General features: G+C 35.8%; 1 protein-coding gene across 2 annotated transcripts in view; it reads right to left on the reverse strand.

Moving 5' to 3' along the window:
- LOC150104477 (EKC/KEOPS complex subunit Tprkb-like) overlaps positions 1-15,750 on the reverse strand; it is a 135,350-nt gene that overhangs the window by 94,546 nt on the left and 25,054 nt on the right. The window contains exon 2 of one of the 2 annotated variants that reach the window (XM_090395165.1): positions 13,068-13,642. The exons of the other annotated variant lie outside the window; for it this stretch is intronic. Coding sequence (XP_090251291.1) covers positions 13,101-13,642 — 542 coding nt within the window. The 3' untranslated portion in view covers positions 13,068-13,100. Of the gene's footprint in view, positions 1-13,067; positions 13,643-15,750 lie in introns of those variants that run through there. 2 annotated transcript variants of the gene reach the window in all.

Raw genomic sequence — 15,750 nt, forward strand, 5'->3', positions numbered from 1 at the left:
AGGAGGTGACAGAAGCAGATAAAATAGTTGAGTTACTGAGTGACCACTTTGCAAGGGTATATCCTCCTATTGAATTGCTGCTTTAACATACGTGACATACAAATGTGGGAACAGAGGTGAATGAATTGGAGGTTTCTACAAAATTGCAGAATCTGAATGTAAACACAGTTGTGAGATTAGATGCTATATCAGCTCAGAATTTGCAAGAACGTGCAAGGGAAACTGGTAGTCTCTGACTAGGCTCTTTAATTTAAGTCTCAGCTCTGCTGGAGTTCCCAAGGAGTCGAAAGAGAACAAAATAATTCCCATGCATAAGGGAGGTTGTAAGACTACAGTAGAAAATTATAGACCAATCAGTATCTCAGGTGTAGTGGTAAAAGTGCTGGAAAAATTGGTCAAAAAGGGAATTCAAGAATGGGGGGATAAAAATATAATACTGTATGAAGGGCAACATGGCATTGTGAGTAGTCAGTGATGCCTTAGTAATTTACTGTCTTTTTATAACAGAGTAACAGCAGAATTGGATGATTCTGCTGAATTTTGCAAAGGCATTTGAACAAATGGGGATGGACATGACACTAGGTATGTGGAAAAAAGGGTGGAGCTGCTGGACAGATATCAAAAAGTGGTATATGGAAGGGCAGAATCGAGGTGAAAACAGGGTGACTAGTGGTGTGCCACAAGGTTCAGTGCTGGGACCATTGCTGTTTAATTTGTAGATGAATGATATAGGAAATAACTTGAAAGGATTTCAAGTTATTTCCTGATGATGCGAAATTAGGTAGAATAATAGTTAATTTAGGCAATGTGAAGAGCTTACAGAACAATTTAAATAGGTTGTCAGTATGGGCAAAAGATAATGGTTCTCAGTTCAATGTGGAGAAATGTAAAGTCATGAATTTTGGGGTAAACAGATTACACACTGTGTATCACACTGATGACACTGTACTCCACAAAACAGAGGAAGCTAGAGATTTTGGAGTGGTGGTAGACAGAGACTTAAAGTTTAGTGGACATATTGCTAAGATAGCCCATAAGATTACTTGGCTATAGAAACATACCTCTATGAAGATAGGTTGAGAGTGTGTGTAGACTGCAGAAGTTTGTTGACAGGAGAAAGAGGGGATATGATAGAAACATTGAAGTTGCTTAAAGGGTTTAATAGGATTGATGCAGGGGAAATGTTCTGGCCACTTCAGCACTTGGCTGGAGGGGGCTAGAACAAGGGATCATCTCTGAAAGCTGAATAAGAGTGAGCTTAGTACACGTGCGAGGACTAATTTTTTGTTTGGAGAATTGTGAATGAGTGGAATGGGTTGCTAGAGTCAGTTGTGAGTGCATTGTCTGTTAATGGATTCAAGGAGAGATATGATAGATTGTGTGAATAGTTTGAGTCTCCCGCAACAAATCTTTGCACACCATGGAGGCACCCATACAATAATAATAATAATAATATTATTAACATAGTTAACTACAAGAAACTGATAGGGCTAGAGATCATGGCATAAGGGGTGGTGGAAAATTATTTGAAGTTCAAAGGTCACATAGCAAAAATAACAAATATAATTCAGTGGATAATTGCAATGTTGAAGCAAACTTTTGACATATATGGATAAGGAAGTTATTTTGCCTCTTTACAAGGCTTTCATAATACTGCACTGGGACTACTGTGTGCAGATTTTGTCTCCTGGGTTCCAAAGTAATGCTATGAAAGGATGCAGATAGTTACATAGATGATATCAGGATTATGGAAATTAGATTGTGAGGACAGACTGTATGTGGATTACACAGATTACTAGGAGAAAAAGGGGTGATATGATAGAGGTCTATAAATTTCTGACTGGGTGTTATATGATGTTGTCTGATAAAATTTTCCGTATGGAAAGCAGGGAGAAACACAGGGACATCTATGGAAGCGAAACTTGTTTGCAGTTAAGAAAGGGGTTAAGAGCTATATTTTTCTTTCATAGAGTAGTGAGCAAGTAGAATAGTTTTCCAGTTGAAGTAGTGAGTACATCTAAGTAATTTTTATCTGAAAGTCTCAGATAAAAATATAATCTTCATAAAGACAACAGTTTAATGTCTGACTTGGATGTCAGGTTTAATACCAGTTTCCTTCATAATTTGATAGAGATGCCGAATAACAGAGCACCCTGGTTTTATACCTGATTTTATCTTCCTGTTCATTCTTCAATACTAAATGCTAATTACAACTTGGCATATGCTACACCGCACACACACAGTGACCTCTCAATTGTCCAACCCTTGAATGGGTTAGTATGTTAAATGACCTTCAGCTATTCAACTGGCAAACTGCTCACCTGCTGTGATTGAATAATTGAGAAATCAACTGTATTTTTTATTTTTTTTTTTGATGTTGAGCCAATATACAAAAAGTTAGTTAATCAACCTATAGTACACTACTACCACCACGTATGGGTAGTGGGTTGGGAAAGGAGAAACTTGTTTACATTTCATTTTTAAGACCCACATATTGTATTCCTTGGAAAACACACAAGGGGGGGGGGGAAGACTTCCACAATACAGCAGTAGCAGGGATGAAGGAGGAGGAAAAGAAACTTGTTCTGTGAATTTCAAGGTCTTTCGACATACTTTGTACTGAACAGGAGAATTATTGATGCTATTTCAAATGAACATTTGTCATGAAAATATTTATAAAATACACATATTGCAGAAACCAAATGCCTGTGCAAAACTGGGAGGAGTGAGTTGGTAAGAGATGATTAATAACCAATCGACTTGCCCTCCTCTCTATTGTGTCAAACATTTCAATGGAGCTCTTAGGGGCCCCACCCCAAATATGAGAGCAGTATTCAACAGCTTGGTAGATTTGTGATTTGTATAAGGTTAACAGCTGTTCAGTGATGAAGTAACATCTTGAGCAAAAGAGAAATTCTAATTATTTTAGAAACTGAGGAAGCAATGGTTATGACATTTTTATGCCAAGAGAGGCTTGATGTCAGGGTGATTCCAAGAAGAGAAATTCATCTTGTCTGGATGAAGAACAAAAAAAAAAAGTTTTTTTTTTTTTTTTTTTTTTTTTTTTTTTTTTTTTTTTTTTGGTTTGTGAGAAATAAGGCAGAACTGGGTTTTGCTAGCATTGAAATTGATGAGGTAATGGTACCCCATTGGAGAATAGCTTGGAGATCAGAATGTAGGGCAGTGGTGGTGGTTGTTTTTTAAGTTGAGGTGATTTGCATAGATTAAGGTTTATCAAATGAAAGGGAAGAGCACTACAGCAACTCTTTTTAATATCTACTTAAATGAAATAATAATAAAATGGAGTAAAAATTTACATCAAGGAATTAAACTTTCACCTACAGTTAACTTAAACACTCTCCTCTTTGCAGACGACCAAATAATAATTTGAAATTCTGAAGATAACTTACAGAAAGCTATTTTAAATCTAAATGAGATATCCAAAGATTATGGTATGATAATATCAATGGAAAAATCAAAAACTATGGCCTTTAAAGGACAAGATCCAGCAAGAACTAAAATAGTATTAGATAACAAGATCTTAGAACAGGTGAATTCATTTAACTACCTAGGATGTATGATCACTTATGAAAATGAAAAAGATATAAACATAAAAATTGCAAAATATTTAAAAATAACAGGAGTAATTAACTCTATATTTAAACCAAACCTAGTTCAAAAACAAACCAGGCTAAAAGTATACAATACATTAGCCCTACCGGTCTTAATGTATGGAAGCGAAATCTGGACAATAAAACAAAAAGACAAACAAAGATTAATAACAGCAGAAATGAAGTTTATGAGAAAAACTGCAAAGTATACCCTATTTGATCAAAAAAGAAACGAAGATATTATGAAAGAATTAAACCAAGAACCAGTAATTGAAAAAATTAAAAAATATAAACATAGATGGATGGAACACGTTCAAAGAATGAAAACAGAAAGATTACCAAAACAAGCCTTAAAGTACAAACCATTAGGAAAAAGAAAACCAGGACGTCCTCTTAAACGATGACTTCTAAGGCCGGAACAGGCCATACTAGGCCTAAATCCTTGATACGTATGATGATAATGAAAGGGAAGAGCACTATGTGCTGTCATGTGCAAAACTGTGTATTGGTTTGGAGGTCAACTGAAGTAGGTCATTGATATATAGATGGAAAGGGTTGGTGAGAAAACAGAACTCTGTGGAACTATGGCATCAGTTGAATGGCAAGAGGATAAGGAACCATCCACCATCACTCATAGTGTGCATCTAGAAAGAAAGCTAGCAATTCAACTGCAGGTCCTGGGACAGAGAAAATGATGGGAGTTTGGTGCCAGACCCAGTCAAAAGCTTTGGAGATATCAAGTGCAGTCACTTAAGATCAACAAACTTCTCCATGGCATTTGTTCAGCGATGGGTGATATATGTGAGTAGATCTCCTGTTGATCAGCAGTGATGGAATCTGTACTGGTGGCTGTTTATTAGCTGGGTGCCTTTGAGGTAGTGTAGTAGTTGGGAATTGATGGTTCTCTCCATTACTTTAAACAGGAGGTGAGTGAAGGGGGGGGGGGAGTTGATGGTAATGATTTGTCACCCTTCTTTGGGATGAGTTGAACAAAGGCCAATTTCCGGACTGTGGAATAGATACCAGTGGAGTAAGAGATTATTTACAAGCAAAATAGTTCTGGTATTGTCCAATCATGGAAATGAATAGAAGTGAGGACAATTGGAGGCATGCTCAAGACCAGGACTTCTTTTGTGTGAGTGTCTAATTTAGGCAATAATTTTCTAATCTCTTTCTGGCAAAAGAATATAGGGGCATTGTATATTGGGCATTTGGAATGGTTGGGGGGGCATTTACCATGGTCAGTTATGCATTCATTGGAGAGACAAAGTGTGAAGCCAGGAGATTGGCTTTTTCTGTGGGTGATGATGCAATAGAGCCATCTGGGTATGATGGGGATGGGAATAGTGTTGAGCAAAAGTTATGACCAATTGCTTTGGGAAAAGGGCAGAAGGATTGGCTGCCATTTGGACAGGCTGCAAGTTTCCTGCTTTTTTTCCTTTCAAACTTCATTTTAGAAGGATCGATAATTTTCACACAGCTATTTCAGGCTTGAGTTAAAAAAAAAAAAAAAAAAAGCACTGAGGGAGGATGGAGTTCTTGATGTAAGCCAGTTGTAATATGGTTGATTTTTTTATTTTTTGTACAGCTTTTGGAGAACCAGGGCTTAGTTAGTGGATGGCAGTTCAGAGTAGCATAGAAAATGCATATTTCCATGCCAGTAAGGATTACTTCAGTGTATATGTTTGGGTTGGAAGGCCGGAAACAATAGTCCAATCATGGGAATGAATAGAAGTCAGAGGCTTCGCACTTGGAACTGTTATAATGTCAAACTATTCTTGTATGAGAGTGACTGTGTAAGCATTGTAGATTGCAGATGGAATTACCCAAGGGTTCCCACTACATTCACTGTGTATTTGGAAGGATCACTGGTGAGGAAGAGATCTGGTATTCTAGTTGGCATGTGAACAATTTTTGTACAGTTGTTAGTGATGGCAAATGTTTCAGCATTTCTGCCTGCTAGATCTGTACAACTGGAAGAGGAAAGCCAGTTGGTGTTGTGGACATTAAAATCTCCTAAGAGGGTGAATTCACTGTTAGGGGGGTGGAACTGGAGAAAATCAATGCCTAAAGAGAGGAAATTAAAGAGCTCAGAGTGATTGGTGGCATTAGGGGAAGCAACAGAGACAGCAAATGAATTTCACTGAGTGGGGGGGAGGGAAGGGAGATTTTGAACCTAAGGTCAAAGTCAAGTGATTCTATGTTGGGTGCTCTCTGGCAAGGTATGTCAGAATGGACATATGCACAGATGCCTCCCTTGAGTCAAAATGAGTTAAAGAGTGTGTACTTTGGAAAGTTGAGATGAGCAATGCTGTGGGGGAAGTGAAATTTGAGTTTCTGCCAAGAAGAAGGTGGAGTTTGGTAGAGTGGGGATGGTAGCTGACATTATTAAGGTTGGAATTGAAGCCACAGATGTTAGTGAAGTAGATATGCATGGTTCTGTGGAGCATATATTTGACCATGAGGATCTTCATTTCCTAATGTGAAAGTTAGGTCAGGTAAGGCATGCATACTGGTCTCCATGGGGTAGCTACTAGTAGTGTCACTTGATTTTCTTCAATTTTCCTTGTTTGTAGTCAATAATCCAACTGTTGTCTCCATTTTGGTATTTTTCTTCAAGTTGTTTTTGAAGTTAATGTCCTTGTTCTCTCTCTCTCTCTCTCTCTGAGTGAAAGTTAGGTCAGGTAAGGCATGCATGCATGACTAGGGACAAGTGCCTATGAACTTGTTATTAATCATTGTCATTAGTTTAGATGTGCTTGTCTGTGTTGCAAGTCACTTTCACAAGGTGTGGAAAGTTCGTTTCATCCTTTCTTTTATTTGTGGGTCCAAAACGATGGCACCTGATGATATTTCTAGAATCAAAGTTGCATTCTCCTGCTAATTTGCTGATATCATCTTTAGGGATTTGCCAATTTCCATCAGAAAGTTCAGATTAGGTCACAGAGTTCATTAACGTTGTCAGATAAGGGTGCACTTGTGTTGCGGCACTGATTGTCGAGTATTCAAACTTAGTTTCTAGCATTCGGATTTTGGAGAAGAAAATTTCGTTCATGATGTTAAGGTACTGTTTGAAGTTTGAATCATTTACCTAAGTTCAGAAGCTGCTTTACAGAAGGGAGTCACAGTGAACAGACAAAGGGCTGGTTGAGGTTGATAAGTAATTTGTGCAGTGATTCCTCTACTTTTTTGCACAGGAAGCATGTATTACATGCTTCCAACCAGGAATGCATGTATAGCATACCTGCATTCCTGGTTGGAATGCAGGTATGCTACTGACTTGGAAAACCACATTGAGAAATATGTTGTTCTATATAATATCCCTTGGGGGAGACCAGATTCCAACCAGGCACGTGGACGGGTTGTTCTGAATAAAGAACAAGGAGCCGTGGACCAAAGGGTATGGCAAGCTGGTCACACTAAAATGCCAAAAACTTCCATGGATTACATGACTATTGGGAATACATTTCATACTATCGCATACAGGATAGCCAACGTGCGAACACAAGCTTCACAGTGTTGGCGAGAAATCTATGTGGTCAGCAAAATGCAATAAGTATATCGCTACTATAAATATCAGATCTCTATACAAAGCAGCGATATACTTATTGCATGTCCAAATTTTACAAGAAAATCAAGAAAGGATAAAGTGGGATATTGTAGGAATCTCAGAAACCTGGACTGGAGAAGGATGCCTAAACATGCCAGAAGGCAAATTATTCTATTCGGGAAGATGAGACAATGTACATAGAGGAGTTGCAATTCTAATAAAACAACATCTTACTGCAAGCATAACAGATATCAAGTCTATCTCATCGAGAATAGGAATTAGACTAAAAACCAAAGAAAAAGGACTACACATAAAGGTTATTCAGATTTACGCACTGAACGCGAGTCATAATGAAGAAGACATTGAACTATTCTACAACGATCTCCAAAAAGAAATAGATAGTACTAACTCCTGAGACATCTTATTCATAATCAGGGATTTCAACTCTAAGATCGGAACTTTCAGAGAACAGCTAAAAGATGTAATGGGGAAATTTGGAATTGGAATCAAAAAAGAAAGGGAGAAACAATGCTCAATTTTTTCAAAGAAAACAACCTTGTCATCTCAAATACAATGTTTTATCATAGACCTAGTTTTAAACACACCTGGACCTCACCAGATGGAGAAATACGAAATTGTATAGATTATATCCTAATTAGAAATAAATGGAAAACCTCAATCAAAAACATAATAACACTCAAAAGCCTAGAACTGGATATAGACCACGAGCTCCTCTCTGCAACAATGTGGATAAAATTCAAAGTCAACTATAAAAGAAACAGGATTAATAAACATCGCATGTAAAAGTTAAAAAGTAACCAAATAAGATTAGACTACATTAGGAAAATTGAAGAAATAAATAGGACTCAAACAAATGAAACCAAAACCTTTGGAAAACAGGAAAAGAAATATTAATTCGGCAAGGGAAACTTTAGGAATTAATAAGAAACCTAATAATAAATGGAATAACATCTGGTGAAGAAAAAAGAAAACTAAAAACAAAAATAAACACACATACCTCAGGAGAAAGAAAAATAGAAATAAAAACAACTCAAAAACGAAACTGAACTCTGCAGATAAGCTAAAGAAAACTGGCTAAACAAAAAAAGCAGAAAAATGCAATGAGGCATATAAATACCATAACTCAAAAATATTATATAACACAATTAAAGAAATTATAAAAAACTTTTCACCACTACCTCTAACAATGATCAACCACCAGGATGAGGAAACAAGAAATCCAAATGCAATAAAAGCAATATGGATGGAATACTACCAAGAAACCTTGAAGAATGAAAGCAATAACTACCTAATAACAAGGGCCCACACTAACTCAAGACATGATGCCTTAATGATCTGTGCAAATGAAATCTGACAAAGCACCGGGGATAGACCAAATTCCATCAGAAATCTGGAAAGAAAAAAGGCAAACAACTTTAAAATTCTTTACCATACTTTTTAACAAAATCAGGAGAAATACCAGAAGATTGGAGAACAGGAATTATCACACCAATTTACAAGAAAGGTGATAAGTAAAATTGCAAAAATTACAGACCAATCACATTACTCAGCCATGCTTACAAAATATTTACAAGAGTATTACAGAACAGAATAAAGAGCACATATGAGATCATTCTTAGTGAAGAACAGGCAGGCTTCAGAAAGAATTGCTTCACACTGGATTAGATCTTCATAATAAAAGACTAGCAGAATTATACTGGGAACATACCAAAAATATCTATCAATGTTTTATAGATTTTAAACAGGCATTCAATTCAAGAATGCCTGTTTATTAAAAATATTAAAACAGAAAAAAAATCGATGAAGATACCCTAGACTTTTTAGAAAAATATTATAGTCTCACAGAAGCAATAATTAAATTTAACAGTACGAGGGTTGTTCGATAAATCCGTGCAAAAATGAAGAAAACAATTTTTTGGGGAGAAACATTTTTTATTTTTCAACATAGTCTCCTTTGAGGTCTATACACTTAATCCAACGATGCTTGAGTTTTTTTATCCTGTCCATATAGTATGATTTGTCCAACTTTTCAAAATAGGCAGTTGTTTCGGCAATCACCTCATCGTTTGATGAAAATCTCTTTCCTGTCAGGCATTTTTTCATGTTTGGAAACAGATAGTAGTCCGAGGGAGCCAAATTGTGAGAGTGCTGAGGATGTGAAAGGACTTTGTAGTGTAAATTGAACAATTTTGGGGTCACAATTGCAGAAGAGTGAGCGGATGAGTTGTCAGGGTGAAAAAGAATCTTCTTTTTCGCCAAGTGTGGTCATTTTTCCTTTATTTCATTATTTAAGCAATCCAGCAAAGATGCATAATACACTCTGGTAATTGTTTTGCCCTTTTCCAAGAAGTCTATGAAGATTATGCGACAAGCATCCCAGAAGATGGTGGCCATAACCTTTCCTACTGAAGGAACGGTTTTCGCTTTCTTTGATGCAGATTCCTCACTTGCAACCCATTGTTTTGACTGTTCCTTGGTCTCAGTATGGTAGTGATGAATCTATGTTTCGTCTACTGTTACGAAACGATGCAAAAATTCCTCTGGATTCCGTTGAAACAGCTTCAAGCTGTCCTTGCAGCAGTTCACACGTTGAAACTTTTGATTCAGTGCAAGCAAACGCGGCACCCATCTTGCAGATAGTTTTTTCACATGTAAAATATTATTTACATGGCCATTTGAGATGTCCACAGCCTTAGCAATTTCAAGCACCTTCACTCTTCTATCATCCATCACCATATCATGGATTTTTTCAATAATTTCTGGAGTAGTGACCTCAACAGGAGTCTAGAACGTTCAGTGTCACTTGTGCTCATATGGCCACTTTGAAAGTTACTAAACCACTTATAAACCGTTCTAATCAAAGGTGCAGACTCACCATAATGTTTATCAAGCTTAGCTTTGGTTTCCTGAGCCGTTCTGCTTTTCAAAAAGTAATGTTTAATCACTACACAAAATTCTTTCTCATCCATTTTTCACAAATCACGGTACTTGATCGATTCAAACAAACGCCAAACACAGAGAAATAGATCTATCTGACTGAAACTTAGTGTGTGATCCTCCAACAGTTGCTAACTAAAAATAACCTCAATACATACTGGTGGTACCATCTCTTCGACGTATAACAACAGATAAAACAGACGTCAGTAAAGGAGTAGCCCAAGGATGTCCCATCTCCCCATACCTTTTTAACATTTTCTTTTCTGTCCATTTTGTTTTATTTATTTTTCTGAGACATTTCATCTCGAAAGTCTCCAGTTTTCATATCTCTGTCTTCTTGTGTCTAAGCTTCTGAAGCATATGGAAGTAAACTATTATACTTCATATCTGAGCATTTCTAGTTGAATATCACCGTGATGCTCATTCATTTCCCTAAAATACTGAAATATACTTTTGATTGCATTTCTCCTGGATATTTTAATCTGAAATTATAGTTTAAAAGGGTCATATGAGTAATGAAGTGAAAAGATTTTCTGTACAGAGTGGGTGACAGAATAGGCTGTGAAAGCACTGGTGTTTCAAGTGTTCAAAGCAAGGAATGATATGTATTGTGGTATGCAGAGCTTGACCTCCAAAAAGTTGTAACACCATAGAAGTCTATATAATACTAATAAAATATGCTTTCCTTGATTAAACAGAAAATCGCATAAGTATCTTTGAAAATAGCAACATGGCAGATTTTCTATGCCATGACTTCCATAACATTTGAATTTTCCACCTTTTGTTGGAAGTAAATAATTATTTTTATAAGTTTGCTATAAATTATAAATATTTTGTATCTGGACTAAGCATTTAAAGAATGATTCTACCAGAAAGTGGCAACTTGCAAAGCATAATAAGTAAATGCAAATATGCAAACAAATTACAATTTGTTAGAACACCCAATTATAATATAATATATATCATATTATAATATATTATATTATAATATGGATGGTTTAGCAACAAAGATAAAAGTAATTTCCTGATGGCTGAGCCAAAACAATAAACATGCCAAACACATAACTTGCTATTACCATCCTACATGGGTAGAATGGAGAATGAATTTGTGTTAAATACCAAAATATATAAATAAATATCACCATCATCAATTTTCTGATATGTACCCTCAAGTGATGTTCAGGCTACTATGACATGATTAAGTTTACGCTATTATTAATCTCCTATCCACAATTTTCCTCCAAATTAGTATATTAATTGTCAGCACTACAATACTGTCATATCTAACGTTCTGTATTTCTAAGATGCTTTTGAAAGAATCAATCCCCACAGACTCTGGTCTTCCTCTGGGTTTTTTTCTTGCCATCTTAACATCAAACATCTGTTTTGCTAACCTTTCCTCACTCATTCTGTTTAAGTAACTATACCACCTTAGATTAGCTCTGCTTACACATTCTTGAATGCTAACAATGTCAGATTCCTTTCTAATATTTTCATTTTTAGTATGATTCTGCCATTGACCCCATCTGTTCACTCCTCTAATTTTTCTCAGAACCCTCATATCTGTGGTCTTTGATCAAGTGCTTTATTTCTAACCCAACTGTCAGATTCATAACTTAAAACTGGTTTGAACACCATCTTGTATACAGCTAATTTGGTGTTTTGGCTAATTTCTCTCTTATTCGATATAAATTTATTCAGCTGGACACCATGTTAGCTTTGCTTATTCTGTTGTCTATTTACAGATTTAACTTGCCATGTTTACTAAAAACTGTGCCTAAATAGCTGAAATATTTTACTTGTTCTACAGGCTCTCCATTCAAAATGAAGTTGATCTGTTCAATGTTTCTGCCTATTTTCATAGTTTTTGTTGCTGATTTTCATGCCATTTTTTTTATTATTTTATTTCGTGACACCTCCAAGGAGTCCAGAGACTCAAGGGAGGAAACCTACTCTACAACTCTGTGTCCACCAACTACATCGAACTTCCACTGCCATCCTACTGCCCACCAAACCAACCACTAATATTTTATGTCTGTAAATTGCGTGTGTTCTGAAAGCCAGTTTCTGTATGCTGAATAAAAAAACCTGAGTTTCTAGGAGAAAAAACCCTGCTATCTCTGTATGAGATTGGCTAACTTGCTTTCAATTGAAAAAAAAACCAATATTAAGATTCCTCCTGTCACAACAAGAATCTAACTTAGGCCCCAATACTATTGTTCTTCCAATTGCACTATGCAGATGCTCAAATAATTATTTGTTACAGCTATTATTCAGCATACAGAAACTGGCTTTCAGAACACTGCAATTATATTATACCTAATATAATTGCAGTGTTTTGAAAACTTTTCACTGGGTGCCTTGTCATATGCCTTTTCAGATCAACAAAACTTAAGTACAGATCTGTACTTAAGTTTTGTCGATCTGGAAAAGGCATATAACAAGGTGCCCAGTGAAAAATTTTCAAAACATTACAGTTATTAGGTAAATGGAACATTATACAGAGCAATAAATAGTCTATATTTAAGTTGTATGTCAGCAGCTAGAATTGAAGGATATAAAGATTGTGGTGCTCAAATATGCCACCTATCCAGGACTCTGGAATGTTGGTTATAAGGAACAGTTGAGAGAGTATAAATTGCAGTTTGAAAACAGGTGATGAGCTAGAGATGTTTAAGTCAGTAAGGGATTTTATTAGATTAATAAATAAGGGTTTATAAAGAGTGGAAGGTAAACACAGAAAGAATGAGAGGCTATTCCTGGAAATTGTGTAAATGGTGAAGAGTGGTGTGAGTAATATTTTTTTTTTTTTTTTTTTTTATATGAAGATTTGTGGATGGGTGAGATGTGCTGTTCAAGGTTCAATATGATAAATTTGTTAGTTAAGTGAACTTTCCACAATGATTCTGCTGACTTTGTGGAGAGTGATGTAATAATAATCATCACCATAATAATACTTTATTAACAGTTATTTTATCAAATCACATCATTTCCTTAACTGCGATTCTACTGACAACTGCATCTAGCAAGGAGGAGCCAGAAACAAGTTCGGCTTCTTGTACTTTGTACACATTCCTAATATCACATTCATTGCTCAATGTGGATAATTTTTCCACTGCTACTGAGGTTCCATGCACAATACATGATATCTTATGTAGATTGCTTCCACATTTATCATTTATCAAAATTACTAAAATTTCTGAATCTGTTTCCCCAATTCCAAAAGTACGTAATGACTCAGTAATGTTTTTAGATGATGAAAGACAATACAGGATCTCAGAAAAAACATTTTTGGTTTTCAGTTGGTGATTATTGTGATTAAAAACAGCTTTATTACATGCTATCAGAATCTGGTAAATATCAACTATAAGATTTGGTTTGGCAAAACTAGCATCTATGTTTCCAGATAAAATATGCTTCTTGATTTCTTTACAATTCTTAACATTCACAAAAAGAGCAATGCTAATGGAAGCCTGTAGAGATTTATCCAAGCAGAAAGTAACTGGAATCACATCTCTTCTTCCTGCAAAAAGAAGAAGTCGACTATGCTTTTGTTTTAATAAAATCTATGGCGAAACTAATAACAAAAAAGACACATGCATGCATGTTGTACTATACTATCAACATTTAAAAAAAAAATGTATGCACATTATTTCATTAAAATGGATTCATGTCAAAACTTAGTTGTTGTAACACAAGGATTTTTTCTTGTTTGTTTTTACAATGTATAAATCTCGTATCATTCAATTCTATTAGGAGAATTTGGAACTTCCTTGGCTTTTTCATGAAGAGCAAGTCTGAGACACAAGTAGGGCTTATACCTCTTTTAGAAACAAGCAAAATGGTTCAAGAATACATAAACATACACATATTTACAGACTTTATTTATATATATATATATATATATATATATATAGTTATTATTAAAATGGAGGTTTACTCGGTTTGATGACATCTTTATTAATATACATGACTAGTTTCGTCTGAGGACAGACTTCATCAGGTGTAAGCTAAAAAGGACAAAAAATATCAGAGCAAACCATATGAAGATTTCTACACAGCAGAAACATATAAAACAACAGAGGTTAACTTTTAAATGGGAGAAAGATGGCTGTAGCAACATGGCCATGCATGCGTATAAGATCTTGTAATCTCCAGTATTGAATAACAGAGCTGTGAGAGTCTGGCGAACTACAGCTCAGGCTGCTATTTATGTGGACGCGATCAAGAACGATTGCCTTAGATTCTAGAATCTGTCTCTCTAATTTGTCATAAGATCTGTGAACGTTGTTAGTTAAATCCCAGCATATTTGATGTTGTATGCCTTCTTCATTAGTTTGCCGAAAATAATACATGGCTTGACAAGGCGATGCTCGAGTTCTGTTGTAGGAAATGTCTCTTTTATGATCTTCTAGATGAAATTTGATGGATTTTTCCATTTGACCATAGTACAGTTTGTCACATTCACAAAGGACTCTGTAGACACCAGGATATTGGAGATTATTTCTATCCTTTGGACGGCTTAAGATTGAGCAGAGTTTAGGTAAAGCAGTGAAAAAGGTCATAATATTGTATTTCCTTAAAAATGCAGCCTTTGGGATTAGTTGTATCTTCATTTTTTTTGTTGATGGTGACATTTAAACAGTATTCTATTTATAGCACTCCTAGAGTACCATTGGTTTTGAAAGTATTTTGAAGGCATTTGAGTTCATTTTGAAGTTCTTGTTTGTCTGACAACAAAGATCTTCTTGGTGACCAAGATGGGAAGTCCATTATCTCCAGTCCTTGCAAACATTTATATTGAAAACTTTGAAGAAAAGGCAATTTCTTCCTCTCCGTTAAAATCGAAGATATGGTTCCGCTATAGATGATGTATTTTTTATTTGGCCACATGGCCTAGATAACCTCAAAATATTTCAAAATCATCTGAACGATATTCATCCAAATATTAAATTCACATATGAGCTAGAAATGGATGGGCTCTTCCCTTCTTGGATATTCTACTAACCAAGTCAGCTGAACATATCAAATTCTCCATTTTTAGGAAGCCAATGCATACCTCTAGGTACATTCACGCTGACTCGCATCATTATCAACCACAGAAGTTCGGCATCATCTCAACTCTTGGTCATGTGTATATTAATAAAGTTTTTTACTCAAAATCTTGGTTTTTTTAGTCATTAAATCAAATTTTTAATATGTATAAAAAATGCTAATGCCTCTGATACCCTAACAGGAAGAGACGAGGTAATTTTTCAGCCCTATCTAACTTTTGGAGACTGAGGGGACAGTTCAATCTCCAACAGAGGCCAATTAAAAATAGCTAGCTCAAGACTAACAACATTTGGTATGTATCTGGTGAAGAGAGGTGGCTAACAAGTGTCGCCTTCTCGTGGCCCCTAATCCTAACACTATATATTTATTGTCTGAGATTGCGTCTGTTCAGTTAATTTTGTTGATTTTATGGGATGAAAAACCTGAATTTCCAGGAGAAAAAAACCACCTTGCCCATGCCAGAGATTGACTAACTCAGGAACCACTTGAAGAAAGGCTTAGAAAATGTTCCTCTAGTTGCTGACTAGATTTGAACCTAGGTCTTCTTTCGGGTAGGCAAGCGCAAATACCACTTCC

The sequence above is a fragment of the Typopeltis vanoorti genome, chromosome 7 (assembly GCF_054136105.1).
Source record: "Typopeltis vanoorti isolate ZY-2024b chromosome 7, IOZ_Tvanoo_1.0, whole genome shotgun sequence".
NCBI classification, from domain to species: Eukaryota; Metazoa; Arthropoda; class Arachnida; order Uropygi; family Thelyphonidae; genus Typopeltis; species Typopeltis vanoorti.